Source organism: Heloderma suspectum, chromosome 1 (genome assembly GCF_057233095.1).
Source record: "Heloderma suspectum isolate Gila_16-S chromosome 1, 16-S_ref, whole genome shotgun sequence".
NCBI classification, from domain to species: Eukaryota; Metazoa; Chordata; class Lepidosauria; order Squamata; family Helodermatidae; genus Heloderma; species Heloderma suspectum.
The window spans coordinates 180,069,179-180,083,230 of record NC_139458.1 but is presented as its reverse complement, the minus strand read 5'-3'; the positions used below and the strand labels follow the sequence as shown (position 1 = coordinate 180,083,230).

General features: G+C 55.8%; 1 protein-coding gene across 1 annotated transcript; it reads right to left on the bottom strand.

Annotated features, from left to right (window-relative positions):
- Positions 1-595: 595 nt before the first annotated feature.
- TBR1 (T-box brain transcription factor 1) lies at positions 596-12,774 on the bottom strand. Its single transcript, XM_084804431.1, has 7 exons — positions 12,343-12,774; positions 11,876-12,213; positions 10,469-10,623; positions 9,929-10,050; positions 8,868-9,026; positions 7,371-7,432; positions 596-1,550 (listed from the first exon to the last, which is right to left on the bottom strand). The coding sequence occupies exons 1-7, from the start codon at positions 12,772-12,774 to the stop codon at positions 596-598; spliced, it is 2,223 nt and encodes a 740-aa protein (XP_084660557.1).
- Positions 12,775-14,052: the final 1,278 nt, after the last annotated feature.

The following is a 14,052-nucleotide window of genomic DNA, read 5'->3' as shown; positions in this document are numbered from 1 at the left end:
TTCCATCAGAACCAGCCGGAACTCTAAAGGAACTATCCAAGGTGCTGAACCTAGTTTGGGGATGTGGTTCAGCACCCTGGATAGCCCCTTTAGAGTTCCGGCTGGTTCTGAAGGAAACCCAGAATGGATTCTCAGCCCCACTGAAATCGGAACCACCAGCTTCCACTGCGTAAGTCAGGGGAGAAGCAATTAAATCGGAAATGCTTACCATTGTAGGAGTGGGGGCCAAGGAAAGAGAGATGGATTGAGAGATGGGGAGAGAGAGATGAAGAAAGGGATGACATGGTTTTCGCCATTCATTTTGGGTGCAGACAGCTCCATCCACCGTGGATCTGGTGGAGCTAAAGTGGGTTTAGAACGGCTATACAACTTATGTGCGTGTGCGTGAGAGAGAGAGAGAGAGGAGAGACTGCGCGTGCGCGGGTGGATGGCGGGACGGGAGAGAGAGAGAGAGAGAGAGAGGCGCCCAAGCGACCCTGCCGAGAAGCGCTCAGCCTCTGGCGCGGCGCAAGGCGAGGGCTACTTCGGAAGGGGCCGGCGGGAGGAGACGGGGCAGGGCGCGGCCCCGGGGCCCCCGCCCCCGCGGACGGCCCCTCTAGCTGTGCGAGTAGAAGCCGTAGTAGCCGATGTCCTTGGCGCAGGTCTTGTCGCAGTCCCTGGGCGCCAGGGCGGGCTCGCTCTTGAGCGGCGACGAGCTCTCGGACGCCGGGGTGCCCGCCGGGGAGAGCCGCCTGCGCTTGGCCTGCTCGTAAATCCCAGAGTCGGTGGAGTCGATGGACTTGATGGACGAGGGCGTCTCGATCCAGCTGGAGTCGGACAAGTCCTTGGGCGGCTTGGAGTCCTCGGGGGGCTGCCCGGCGGCGGGCGGCGGCGGCGGCGGCGGCGCCACCAGCGGGGAGCGCTCGGGCGGCGCCAGGCTGTCGGGCTCCTCGCCGCCGCCGGCCCCGACGGGCAAGTAGGGGTTGCCCGCGGCGCGGGCGCCGCCGCCGCCGCCGCCGCCGGGCCAGCACGACAAGGACTTGGCGCAGTACTGGGGCGGGCTGCGCGCGCCCCAGCCCGACGGGTCCGGGTAGTAGCCGAGCGGGCGGGCGGTGCAGCCGGCCGCCTGCAGGGGGAGCGCTTTGACGCCGGCGGCCGCGTACGAGAGCAGGGTGGCGGCGTTCCCCGCCAGGTCTCCCGCGGGGTCGTAGGCCGAGGCGGCGGCGGCGAAGTCCAGCCGGTTGTTGGCGGGCGTGACGAACCAGCGCTGCGGCGAAGGCGCGCCGGGCTCCTCGGCCTGCTGCGGGGAGAGCAGCCCGTTGGGGTGCGGCACGCCTCGCTCGGGCACCGGCCCGCCCGGCCCCACGCCGGCTCCGCCGCCCGCCCCCGGGTGGTGGTGGTGGTGGTGGTGGAAGCCGCGGGACTTGGCGTAGTTGCTGACGAACTGGTCCTGCAGGAAGGAGCCCGCGGCGGCGGCGGCCATGGCGTAGCGGGCGCCCGGCACGATCTGCGAGCGGGGCGAGTCGTTGGGCGACGGGGTCAAGCGGTCCATGTCGCAGCCCGTGTAGATCCTGCGCGGGGAGGGGAAACAAGGAGAGAGGAAGGGATGTGGCTTGGCTGGCTGGGCGAGCAGACGCGGCGGGGCAGTCGCCTCCCCTTCCCCTCGCCCCCCCCCCCAAGCGCAGGAGCGGGGCGCCAGCGGGGATGAGGTCCCGGCCTCATATCCCCACGCAGGCAGAAAGCTCTCTGGGTTTCCTGAGGACAGTCATGACGTCTCAACCCAACCTACCTCACGGGGTTGTTGTGAGGATGAAAGAGGAGGGTGGGGCCATGAATGCTGCCATGAACTCTTTGGATAAGCACCATCTTCGCGAGGATTCAACCTGCCATTTAAACCGCGTAGACCCATTTCTAGGGCCTCAAGCAGACGTGGGCAACTTGTGGTTCTCCAGATATGTTGGCCTACAACTGCCATGATCCGTCACCATTGGCTATGCTGGTTAGGGCTGATGGGAGTTGTAGGCCAAAACATCTGGGTGGGGGCACAAGTTGCCCACCCGTAGTTTAGGCTAAGCGCGCTCAAGTAATCCAGGAAAGAGTGTGCTGAGCTCCTTCCCTTTTTTAGTACTTGGTGATCTTCCATAACCAGACCACCATCTCCCCCTGCTGCAGACACGCACACACAGTGGCATGATGGGGAAGTTGACAGAAGAACCTGGTTTCCAACCAAGGCAGGCTTGTGCTAAGGTGGCCACTTTACTCCCCCTTTAACACCCGGATGACAGTCAACCTCTCTCCCCCAGCAGTAATGGGGACAAAGATAATTTCTGCTACTCCGGCATCTTTTAAAGGTGTAGGAGCTTGGAGAGGGCGGGGAAGGTGCCAACTCGACTTGAGCCTGGGACCCTCTAAATTCTGCTGCATTTCCTTTAATCGCGTCCTTTTATAACCATCGAGTCAGTTCCCCCCCCCCTTCAAAAAAAGAAAAAAAAACTTTTTATAAATGATTATTTGGAGACGCTGTTGTTGCAAATTCACAGCCATTAACCAAAAGACTGGAGCTAGGCAAATAGGGACTATCAGTAAGGGAGAATAAGAATCTAGAAAGGTCTTCAGGACAGGACCGTAGTTTAGTCAAGGGCATCTCTAGACCCCGTACAGGCGAAACCCCTTGAAGAGAGGGTTGCGTCGGCAAAACCAGCGCACACGCCCTCGGGAATCGAACAGACAGAAAGCGTCCAGCGGCAGGGAGGGGCTACGCGAGAAGAAGAAACTGGGGCGACGTGCGCCCATCAAAGGGTGGGTTGGTAACCAGTACTAGTTGGGCCAGAAACCGACCTAGATTCTCTGCAGGTACAGGAAATTACAGTAAAAAGGGGAGGGGGACCAACAACCCAAGCTCACAGCCTCTGAATTGCTGTTCCGGAGGTTTAACCAGAATCCAGGAAATGGGAGATTGAACAATTATAACGCCCCTGGAATCTAGATTCTGGAACCCCAGTCCGAAAAGGCTACATCCTAAACACGGGTACTGGAGGAGCAAGCCCCATTGAGCTCAATTGGACCTTCTATTGAATAAGCATGTTTAGGATTTCAGTGTGCATCTGAGGGAGAGATGAGCCCAGAAAGAGGGTCAATGGAGGCGGCAGGCACCAGAACAAATTCAATACGGACTAGCGAAGTGTAGTGGCGACGTGACTCTTATTTTGAGGGCCCCTGCTTGTTCTAGAAAGATCACCCCAATTCTTTTATTCCAAGCGGCCCCAAGTTTCAAAACTTATCATTGGAAAGCAACGGGTAACTTATCATTGCAAAGCATCACACTTTTTCAGAGCGCAAGAAATGTCCCTTGCTTCAGACTCCGCTGCTTCACAACGTCCCCGTCGTTTTCAATTTTTTGAACAACACTGGGCAGTCAAATAGGGGGAGCGGGAGAAATCCGGGGGATTTATTCTGCAGAGAGAGACTAGCACAGAACAAGTCTACGTTTCTGCCCGGTGGATCTAGGAAGTAGGATAGACCAAGAGACCTTTAAAAGTCTCGGGGACCCAGAAAGTAATCTAGCACCTCCCACGAAAAGGCTGTGTTCCTGACCCCTTAAATCAAGGCAGCCCCTGGACAGCGAGAAGCCTAGAGCTTCAGACAAGGCAGCGCACCTGGAGATCCAGAGAGGAAGAGGATCGCTGCCTGGCTTGGAGCCCAGAATCCAATCAACTGAGTCCTCGTCTGCTTGAAAACTAACCCAGACAAGGAAACACTGGATTATGTCAGGTTCACTAAAGCATACGTACGATTTCTGATTTAAAAGGCTTCCTTTTCAAAGGCACGAGAGAGAGAGAGAGAGAGAGAGAAACTAGACTGGCATTTTCCCTGGGCAGGATGCGTGTTGCTCATTAACCGCCCCCGCCCGCACCCCCACCCCCACCCCCTTGACCATGTGGCAAGGTTAGGACGGGGCGCATATTTTATTTTGAACAGGGCAGCCCACCCGTCCTCCACGAATACGTCTGACAATAGAGCAAACTGACGCAGGCCTAAATACACTCCCCAGGTAACTCCGGGGCCATTTGTTGCAAACAGCGGGCGAGGCAGCCTCTGAACCATTCCCCCGAACAGGCTCCTTAACGAGCGCCGGTGGCCGCGCGAGAGGCGGCACTCAATTGAAATCGCCCCGATCATCAAGTGCCTATTGAGGGCATCTGAGGGGGCAGGCAAATGATCACACCCTTTTTGGTCTGGATTAATCAATCCGGACGAGCTACCAGGCCCTTTCTTTTCTTCTCTCACCCTCGCGAATAATTGACGAAACGGCGCGTTGCGGGCGGCGCGGTGGAAACAGGATCCATAACTGGGGTCGTAGTAGGGGAGCCAGCGAAGCGGATCCCGCTTGTTGCTCAGCCCGTGTTTGTTCTGTGCATGCCACGATGCGGCCGCGGTAATGGGTGGCAAAGGCTCGCACTGATTAGTTCTGTTAACATGCCCCTTTTTCTCTCTCCTCCGGATGACCTTGCCGAGCTTGTTCTTGCGATCAGGGCTGTTTACATTGCACGTTGATTTAAATCGTCACTTTCAAAATCAACCACGCATTGGAAGCCGGGGGCGGGGTGTTGAAGAAAAGGACGATTCACCGTTTTTCCCCATCACCCCGACTGAGCGTGCAAAGGGGTGGCTGAAGCGAGTTAAGGAATCGGGAATCCCCTGCGGAAAATAATTGCGCGCTTGGGGCGGGGGAGGGAAAACCTTTCATGGCAGACAACCCCCTCCCCCGCGCAGGTAAGTCTCCGTGTAGACATTCCGGGACAGATTCGTGCTTTCGGTAACCTCCTGGTCCGCCCCAAAACAGAGGAACCAACCTAGTCTTCAAACACATTCCAAGACGCAGTAGGTGTTTCTCTGGACTAGGCCCGAATTTACCAAGCTGGGTATGCACTGCTCTAAAAGTGCGATGGAGACCACGATCTAAAGCAGGCGCCTTCTTGATGTGTTGGACTACAGCTCCCATCACCCCAGCCAGTCGGGGGTGATAGGAGTTGTAGTCGGAGGCATGTGGAGGGCACCTCAGAAGGTGGCTTGGAAAGAGTCAACTTCGTGGGCTTCATTGAAGGAGGAAGCATCCCTTCCTGTGCTTCGGCCCACATTTCTCCTCCCAGATATCTTTAATTTCAGGCGGGGCAGGGGATCCAAGAGACGCCTTCGCTGGGTGACTCCTTTTCCCTTCGCAAAGGCCACGCGCTGCCAGGACAGTCTGCATAATTTTTCTAGAGCTCTGGACACCTCGGGGCTGCCAGGTGACTATTCTACATTAACCTGCCATCCTTTGTACACTTTATCTGGGAGGAAGTCCCACTGAATACGGTGGGAATTACTTCCGAGTAAAAACACGCGTGGGATCGCGCTGCACGCCCTCTGGAGTCCTCCGGGGTTCCCACATCAGCACCAGAGGGCCTGAACTCGATAGGAACGTCTCTCCTTTCCCACGAGGTCTGCGACTCTTTCAACTGCAGCCGCTCTCGGAATACCGCCCCTCTTACAGCGTCAGAGCGATAAGAGCTGCATGTGTCTATTCTCGACGGGGTGGGGGTGGGGAGAGGGGCGCCCAGCTATCCCAGGTCTTATCCTCAGGCTAAGGGAGTATAACAAATAGAAGAGAGGCAGGTTTTTTCTCAGACGGATTCAGCTGTTGGAAGCCTAGAGTTTGAATCAGGGCTCTGGGAAGTCCACCACAGCTTTGCGTAAAGTCTAAAGCACAGCTTACAATTTGAGGCAAAACAGGAGATAGTTGGGCGTGCCAGGAATAAAGAAACGCAAAAGATACTTTACATGGCCGACGTTTGTTCCTCCGGGAACAGGCACGCTCTGAAGTTACTCAGAATTCTTCAGGGGCTGGTGAAGAGTTCTGGGTAACTCAAAAACCTGTGCAGCGCTTAACTTTGGTCGATTTTTTGGTTTTGGTTTTAATCACGTTTGTAACACCTGGTTTTCAAACCTCATATAGTGTTTGGGATGGGGGACGACTAGAAAGTTCTGACTAGATATAATTCTGATTCTAGCTAGTCAATTGGACCTCCCCCTCCCCCGCTTTTGTCAGAATTATTACTTCAGTGTTGAAAAAAATGGTGGAACTCAGCACTTATCCTTCAAAGGACAGTCCGCTATCAGCCGAAACTGTTCATGGTCAGGATTTCAGACAGCAAAACCCGAGGCACAGCACAGACTGTGGTTTTAAAGCAAGGGTGGGGAACCCGTGGCCGTCCGGATATTGTTGGACTACAACTGCCAGCATCCCCGACCATCGACCATGCTGGCTTGTGTTGATGGGAGTCGGAGTCCCAACAACATCTGGAAGGCCATAGTTCTCTCTCTCCCCCCCCCCCGTTTTAAAGCTAGGACGGAAACAACTTCTCAGCGCGACCTTAGGCATGTTTACTCTGAAGTAAGTCCCATTCCAATACTTGTGCCCTAGAAAATGGGCTTAGGATAACGTGCAGCCGCAATCGCCCGTTGCGGACAGCAGCACCAGCAGCATATTTAGGGCTGGTGTGGTGCAGAGTAGAGAACTGGGAATTGGGGAGACCTGCACTCCCATCACTGCTCAGCCCTGAAGAACTCGCTGGGTTGATCTCCTTATCTAACCTACCTCACAGGGTTGTTGTGACTAGAAAATAGGATTGACTCTCGTGTCCCCTCCTTGGAGGAAGGGCGAGATACAAAGGTGATATAGATATAGATACTCCAGATACTCGAAGTATATAGATAGTAGGTACTAGATATAGATACGAGATACTCTGGTGTACAGATAGATACTTTTCTCCTACCCAGAGCATTCGGGATCGTGTCAAGAGCTCTTCCCCGCCCCCCACCGTAGCAAACTGCCTTCTCTTCCAGAAGCCTATGAATAGGCACGGGGCGCCCTACCCGGACGAACCCACAGAACTGAAGTCACGCTTCCAAAAGCACAACTGTCATGACTGGGAACCGGGGAAGCTCGGGAGGTGAAAGGCCCCCCTACCCGTCTCCCCTTTCCTCGCGCACTACAACACGGGATGGAGGGCCAACGCGCGCGCGTGTGAGAGTGAGGATTCCCTGCCCGGAGCCTGCGTCCACGAGCTTCTCGGCCAGCCTCGGCCAGCCCCTGTTTTAGGGCTGCGCAAGCCGGGTCCCGCCCAAGGCCGGGAGCTGATCAGAAGGGCACGTCCCAGTTATATAACCCCCACACCAAGGGGAGAGGGGACCTGGGGACAGATTTCAGGAGCTCAGCATCCATTCCTCTTGGGAATGAAACGTGCTTCAGTGAGACGTGCTTTTCCAGGGAGCTGCCAGTGCTATCCCGATTGTCGCTAACATTTCTAGATGCCATTAGAGAATAAAAGACTCAAGTCGGTTTGACTTACGTGTCATAGTTGTCTCGGAAGCCTTTTGCAAAGGGATTGTGATCTATCTTCAGCTGTGTGATCTGGGGAGGGGAGGGGAGGGAAGAGTCAAACGCCCGTCCTGGAACAGCGCTTTCTACATTCTGTGCAATGCCCTACGCATTCCATGGCCTCGATGGGGCGGAAGTATTTTAACCTAACCCTCAAATGCGGTTATTCGCAACGCAGCGTCTAAACGCATCACCTTTCCATTTGCACATTATTCCGCATGGCAGCAGCACCTCCCAAACCTCCTCTCCAAGCCACAGAACAAAGCCTCGATCCCACGCAGACTTACTCAGGCCCAAGTCCCCTGGAACTCAGCGGGACTCACTTCCGAGCAACTCTGCACAGGATCGGTCTGCGAGGAGGGAGGGGGAGGAAGATGTTTCACAGGCTTTGCCATGCCAGGCGCCAGACCTTCACAGAGCAGGCTGTGCTCATCTTAAATACTGAGATGAAAACGACAGCAGAAAGGCCATTCAAATCGAATTGGTAGACAGTCATTCTGAGGGTCCACACTTACTTGGGAGTAAATTTCCCCCGTCCGTTTCTGAGCAGACATGGACAGGATTGCCCTGTTCAGATTCGGAATCAGGCGAACAGCGCCATCCTATCCATGTCTACTCAGACTCATGTTCCGTTGAACTGAATAGGTCTTTCTCCCAGGTAAGTGTGCGTAGGACTGCAGCCTTAAACACTGACATCCACAGCAGAGTGATTCAGAAACAACAAGGCAAGACCCACCGATTTACTTATGCAGCTGGACAAAACTGAAGGAGGTCCATGTGCACGTGTGTGCGCGCGCCCGCGCTAAAACAGACATGACTTTAAATGTGCCTGCGTGTCTAGCAACTCTGTCTTCTTTTTACTTTTACTCCAGAGTAGGCGCAGGGCTCCGATCCGGGTCTGAAACCCCCCACGACCTCCCACGCTAGGATCCCGATCCGGAACGGGGCCCTGCTCTTACTCTAGAGTAAAAAAAGAAAGCGAAAGAAAAGCTGCTAGAAACACGTTTAGGGTCCTGTCTGTTTTGGCCCAGTGTGTACAGTCACATACGCACGACTTCAAATGTTCGAAGCAGACTGACTCCCCCAAGAAACGGAGCGGTACAACTGTGCCCGCTGAAAGGGCTGTTCTCGCGCCCGAGGTCACCGAAAGAGACACGAGAAATGGGTCTCGACTCCCTCGGAACATCTCCTTCTCCTCCCAGCTTTCGAATCAGGGGAAGGACTGTCTTTCCAAATCCAGATCTCGGGAGAGAGGATCAAGCCGGTCGCTCCAGCGCCATTCCCGAAGACGGTTTCCGGGGCTAGGAATGAATTTTGGAGCCGGCTCAGAGGACACCCCCACCCACCGCCGCCACGTCGTTCTCCGAAACGCGGCGGACTTCCCTCCCCCCCGCCCCGCCCGCCGCGGGCCTCGGCGCGTCCCTCGAAGTCCCGAATCGGGGCCCAGGCGAGTGCACGAGCTCTTTACATCGGTGTTCTGGTAGGCGGTGACCGCGATGAACTGCGTCTCCGGGAACGTGAAGGTCTGCACCCGGCCGGGCTGGCTGGTGTCCTCCGTGCCGTCCTCGTTCACCTCCACCACGTGCAACCGGGGCTGGTATTTGTGGAGGGACTGCAGCACCACCATCTGAGGGCGGAGGAGAGGGCGAGAAAGAGTCGGCGGAGGAAAGGGAAGACCAGCGGGGCGGGCGGGGCGGGCGCTCTCTCTGCCCGGGGAGAAGAGGGGGGGGGGGGGAGGCTGGCGGCTCCGGTTTCGATGGGGCTGAAAATCCGCTCCGGGTTTCAGGCAGACCTCTAAAGGAGCTATCCAAGGTGCTGAACCCAGTTTGAGCGCTTCGGATAGCTCCTTTAGGGTTCTGGCTGATTCTGACTGAAACCCAGAATGGAATCACTGCCCCACCGAAATCAGCACCGCCAGCCGCCCCTGGCAGAGGCAAAAGAAGAGGGGGGCCTTCTGACCGACCTTGGCAACCGGCGCCGGAGGGACAAGCGCGGACCCGCTCACCCCCTACCCTACCCCCGCCCTCAAGCCTAGTAATTCAGCGCACCTTCGGAGATAAATCGCCCCCCCCCCCGCGCGCAAATCTCCTCTTTGTTCTCCCTATTCCTGCCGCTATTTTGCAACTCTACTTGGTCCACACCCGAAATTTATTTTAATTTTGGGATTTTAAAAAAAATGTATTCTTTAAAAAAACAACAAGTGGATAGATGCCTCCTTTCGATTTTGTCCTATATATATTTAAAAGAAGGGAATGAAAGCAATGAAATCAGATTCCCTTCGTTTCTGTTATAAAGCGGGAGAGGAGGGCAAATGGCCTGGCGACACAACCCTTTAGCGGGTCTGTCGGATTTGGCTCCTCGGGGGGTTTGCATTCAGAAGCGAAGCAATACAGGCTTTGGGGCTGCCCGATCCACCGGCAGCGCCGTCTCCTCGAAGCTCAGGGGGGCTCTGTAAACAGACCTAGTCCCAACCCCCAGCCGCGAATCGGCTGGAGCGAGAAACGCGCGCGCTCTCGGGCGCCGGCTGACCTGCCCGTTGTTGTTGGAGGCGCCTTTATTGTTGGTCAGTTTCAGTTTCCCGAAGGAGATTTCCTGGCGCATCCAGTGGGCTCCTGTATTGGGCGAGTCGGGGTGCATGTAGACTCGGTTCCCTGAAGGCAAGACACGCACAGTGTCACACATACACACCACACGTTAGCAAACAAACAAACAAAAAAAAAACATTTGGAAAGAAGGAAAGAAGTCCCCGTGAAACAACTTCCCAGGGCCAGGAGCGGCGACGGTTTCCCCATCCTGCGTTTATTTATTTATTACAATCCAACTGGGGAAGGATTAAAAGAAAGGGGGTGGGGGAGAGAAGCGGAAAAATGGAGCGCCCTTCACTCTGCCCTTCCTCGCCAGCCCTTCCAGTTTTCCCCCTCCTTTTGTGAAGCTCCCTCGGTCTGAGCCAGTCCGCCAAGGCTCCAATTAAGCCTTCTCACCTAAGTGAAGTGTGTGTGTTGTTTGCGCGCGCGCGTGTGCATGAGCGGGGGGGGGGGAGCTGAACGTGTTAATTGGGCTCGGGCTTGCCTTGTACGTTGGTGTCCGCTTTGCCGCAAGGAACCCATTTGCCTCCTTGAAATCTCCAGTGGTTAGGATCGGCCAGGATGACATCCACAAAAATATTGTAGTGAGCCGTGGGATCCAGACCAGAAATATTGAAACTTAAGAAAGGGAACATTCGCCTGTTTGGAGAAAAAAGAAGGAAAGAAAGAAAGAAAGAAGTTTCGTAAAAAGAGTAAAATAGGAATAATACAAACAAAAGCAAACACCCCTAGGATATCCCTGTCTATACACCTCTCACTCAGATCTTGTGCTTCACTTTCAGTGGGTCGTTATTCTCCTGCCGAGGAACGTGTCAAATCGGAACGGTACGCCGGATAGGCGACCTCGGTCGCCGCGTTTTGTTCTCCGCCGGATCGAGCTCAGGACAAACCGGTCCGGCTTGGTGCTTACTTACAAGGAGGCTGAGGATGCTTCCCTTCAAATTAGTCGATCCGATGGGAACTGGTTCCGAGGGCTGGGGCGACCGGGCACTCAGATAACCGCAATGGCTTGAAATAAGCCACCTTGGTGGTTCCAAATCCAATTAACCCGAAAGCAAGTCTCCGTGGTTTCAATGAAACTTACTTTCAGGTCCTTTGCTTTGGGGGATCCGCAGGGCGATGCTGCAGATCAAGGAGGCGCTCGCCTGCAAAATGTCATCCCCACGATAATAAACCCGCGGGCACAGGGCTCTAATGTCGCTCCCTGCCAGCACAAGGGTCGCCCGAGGAAGCGATGTTAGGAACGCGGATGGAGCGCGTTGGACTCTAGGAAGCGCGGTAGAAATTCTCAAGGCTCGCAAAATCACCCTAAAGCTCCTACTACTAATAGTTATTTCTAATATTAATATTAATAATAGGTCAGAATTAGGAAAGAAAACATCGTAATAATTAGGGAGAGAAAATAATTAAGGTCTGTATGTTCGCTTGTTTTTAAAAAGCATACAAAAACAAGAACGAGGTTATTTCGCAAGCACCCAAAAGACCAAAAAAGAAAAAAGGAGAACACTTTTTTCTGCCTCTGGAATATTTTTTTTTAAAAAAAGAGCAGCCACCGGCGCGAACTCCTCGACTGGTTCCTGGTTTTCGAGTGGTCCAAAACCAAACCAAACAAAAGGAAGAAGAAAAAAGTAGAATAAGGAGGAGGGGGAGGGGGGAGTTTTGAGCAGATCAGTTAGAAGAAAATCTTGTCCGGAGGCGACGATCTTCCCGCGGCCAGGGCGAGCCGCCTCGAGCCGGAGTTCGCGGGGCTGTTCCTCCTTCCGCCGGTCTTGCCACCCCCCCCCCCGCCGCCGCCGCCGCCCGATCCTCCCGCCTCTGAGTTGCGCCTGGCTGGCATCCTTTTGTTCCTCGCTCCCCGCCGGGCGCCGCCGCCGCCGCCGCCGCCGCTTACCTGCCTTGCTTGGTTATGATCATCTCGGTCTGGTGGCGGTGAAACTTCAGCCAGAGCGGCCTGTTGCATAGGTAGACCTGCGCCTTGCCCGGGACGAGCCCGGCTTGGGCGGACGGGAACTGGTAGAAGGGCGAGCCCTGGTAGGAATGGCCGTACTGCTGCGGGTAAGGGTAGCCGGCGGCCGGGTAGCCCTGCGGCGCCGAGCTGGAGAGCAGGCTGTTGTAGGCTCCGTTGGCGATGGCCGGGTGGTGCGCCATGTAGCGGCCGGGGCTGGCGATGGAGAAGGCGGCCGCGTGGTTGTGCTGGCCCGGGTAGGGGAACATGGTGGCGGCGGCGGCGGCCGGGGGAGCCGCGGCGGCGGCCGGGGGAGGCTGGCCGGAGGAGGCTGCTGCCGCCGCGGGCGACGAGAGCAGGTAGCGATCCGCCGCGGCCGCTGCCGCCGCCGCCGCCGCTGCTGCTGCCGCTGCCGCAGCCGCAGCCGCTCCATCGAAGGTGGGACGGAGCTGCTCCCGGCCGCCGCCGCCGTCCAAGACGACGGGCGAGAGTTTGGCGCGCTGCTGCTGCTGCTGCTGCTGCTGCTGCTGCTGGGCGTCCCCTGGCGGGTCTTTGGAGTCAGGGAAATTGTCTGCCTCGGCCTGATTCGTCATCCCCCCCCTGGCGAGCTTTTTCAGAGGTGAGCTCCTCTCCAGGTTGTCAGCGCTCGCCGAGAGGAGGGCGGCGGCGGCGGCGGCGGCGGGGTGGTGGTGGTGGTGGTGATGTTCGTGCAAGGCGAGCTCGGAGCCGCCCGCGGCAGGCGGGTAAGTGGCGCCGCCGCCGCCGCCGCCGCCGCCGGCGCTCACATGGAGGAATTTCTTGGAGAGCATCATCGACGGAGGCGACAGACAATGCTCCAGCTGCATCGCTCCGGCCCCAGCCTGCGCCTTGCCCGAAGCAGACCGGCGGGCGGCTCTTTTGGGGGGCGGGGGGGTGGGGCGGGGGGAGGCTTGGTGTGGGGGCTTTCTTTGCAATTTATTTTTTCTCCCTCTTTCCTGACGGCCACCGGCCCGTCATCCCGGGACCCCTCGTCGGCGAGGTATCCAAAGCAGCTTCTCCCACCACCTAAGGCTGGTCCCAAACTGAAGCCACGATTCCCTCCCCCCCCCCCCCGCCACCCTCCCTAGGAGAAGAGATTGGCCAATTGACACCGTGCAGCAATCAGCAAAGCCACACTTTTGATCTCCCTGCTTGCGGAGCGAATGAAACGGCTCCTGCCATTGGTTAACCGCTGACAGTAATTTAATTAGATAGACATTAATTAGGATAATCACCTGGCTCCCGGTCGCGATGATCGAGGCAAATGGATGGAGGAAGATTTTATATATATATATATATATATATATATATAAAATATTGGGGGAAATAGAGAAAAAGACATGGGGTGGTGGTGGGAGGGATTGTTTTGAGTTTGCCAGGCGGGCTTATTCCTGTGTGCGACCTTTGGGGGAGAGAAAAAGAAATTGAGGAGACCTACAGAGCAGATCGCTCACTTTCCCTCTCTCTCGGTGACTGCTTGTGGTCCAGGAAATCAGAGAGAGAATTTAGTCACCGGGATCAGTTCTCTCTCTCTCGCACACCCCGGCCAAGCAGGCCCCTTCGCCAGTCAGCAGTCTGGGCAATTACGTACGTACCCCTCAGTGTTCTACCTCGGGCTTTCCCAGCCCAGAGGTAACAAGAGTATTTTACCTCGAAGTTCCAAGGCGCCTACACGATCTCAGCCTAGTGTAAAATATATTTAGAGGAGATTCGCCACAAGTAACCGGCACGATGCCCCACCTCTTACTTAAGGTGAAGCGGTCAGACTGGCGACACGACCCCAGAGTTAACACGCATTTACTACGGGGCGTATAATGTCAGCCGCAGAAGACGATGCGTGTGGATTTCAGAACCTCTGTGCCACCTTCCTTCCCGACCAGAGTGTTGTTAATAAAAAAGAAATGCTCTTCTGTGTTATTCCCCCTGCCCAAAACAAACACCGACTACCAGCATCTCTAAAAGTAACGGCATCACTCAGTGTGTGTGTGTGTGTGTGTGTGTAGGAAGAACCGTCTCTTTCTCCATCCATGGACACCCAAGGTATTCTTTCATTTCAGTTTTGAAATAATCATAAGCCCAAGTGCAGTGATGTATTTTGCCTTGAT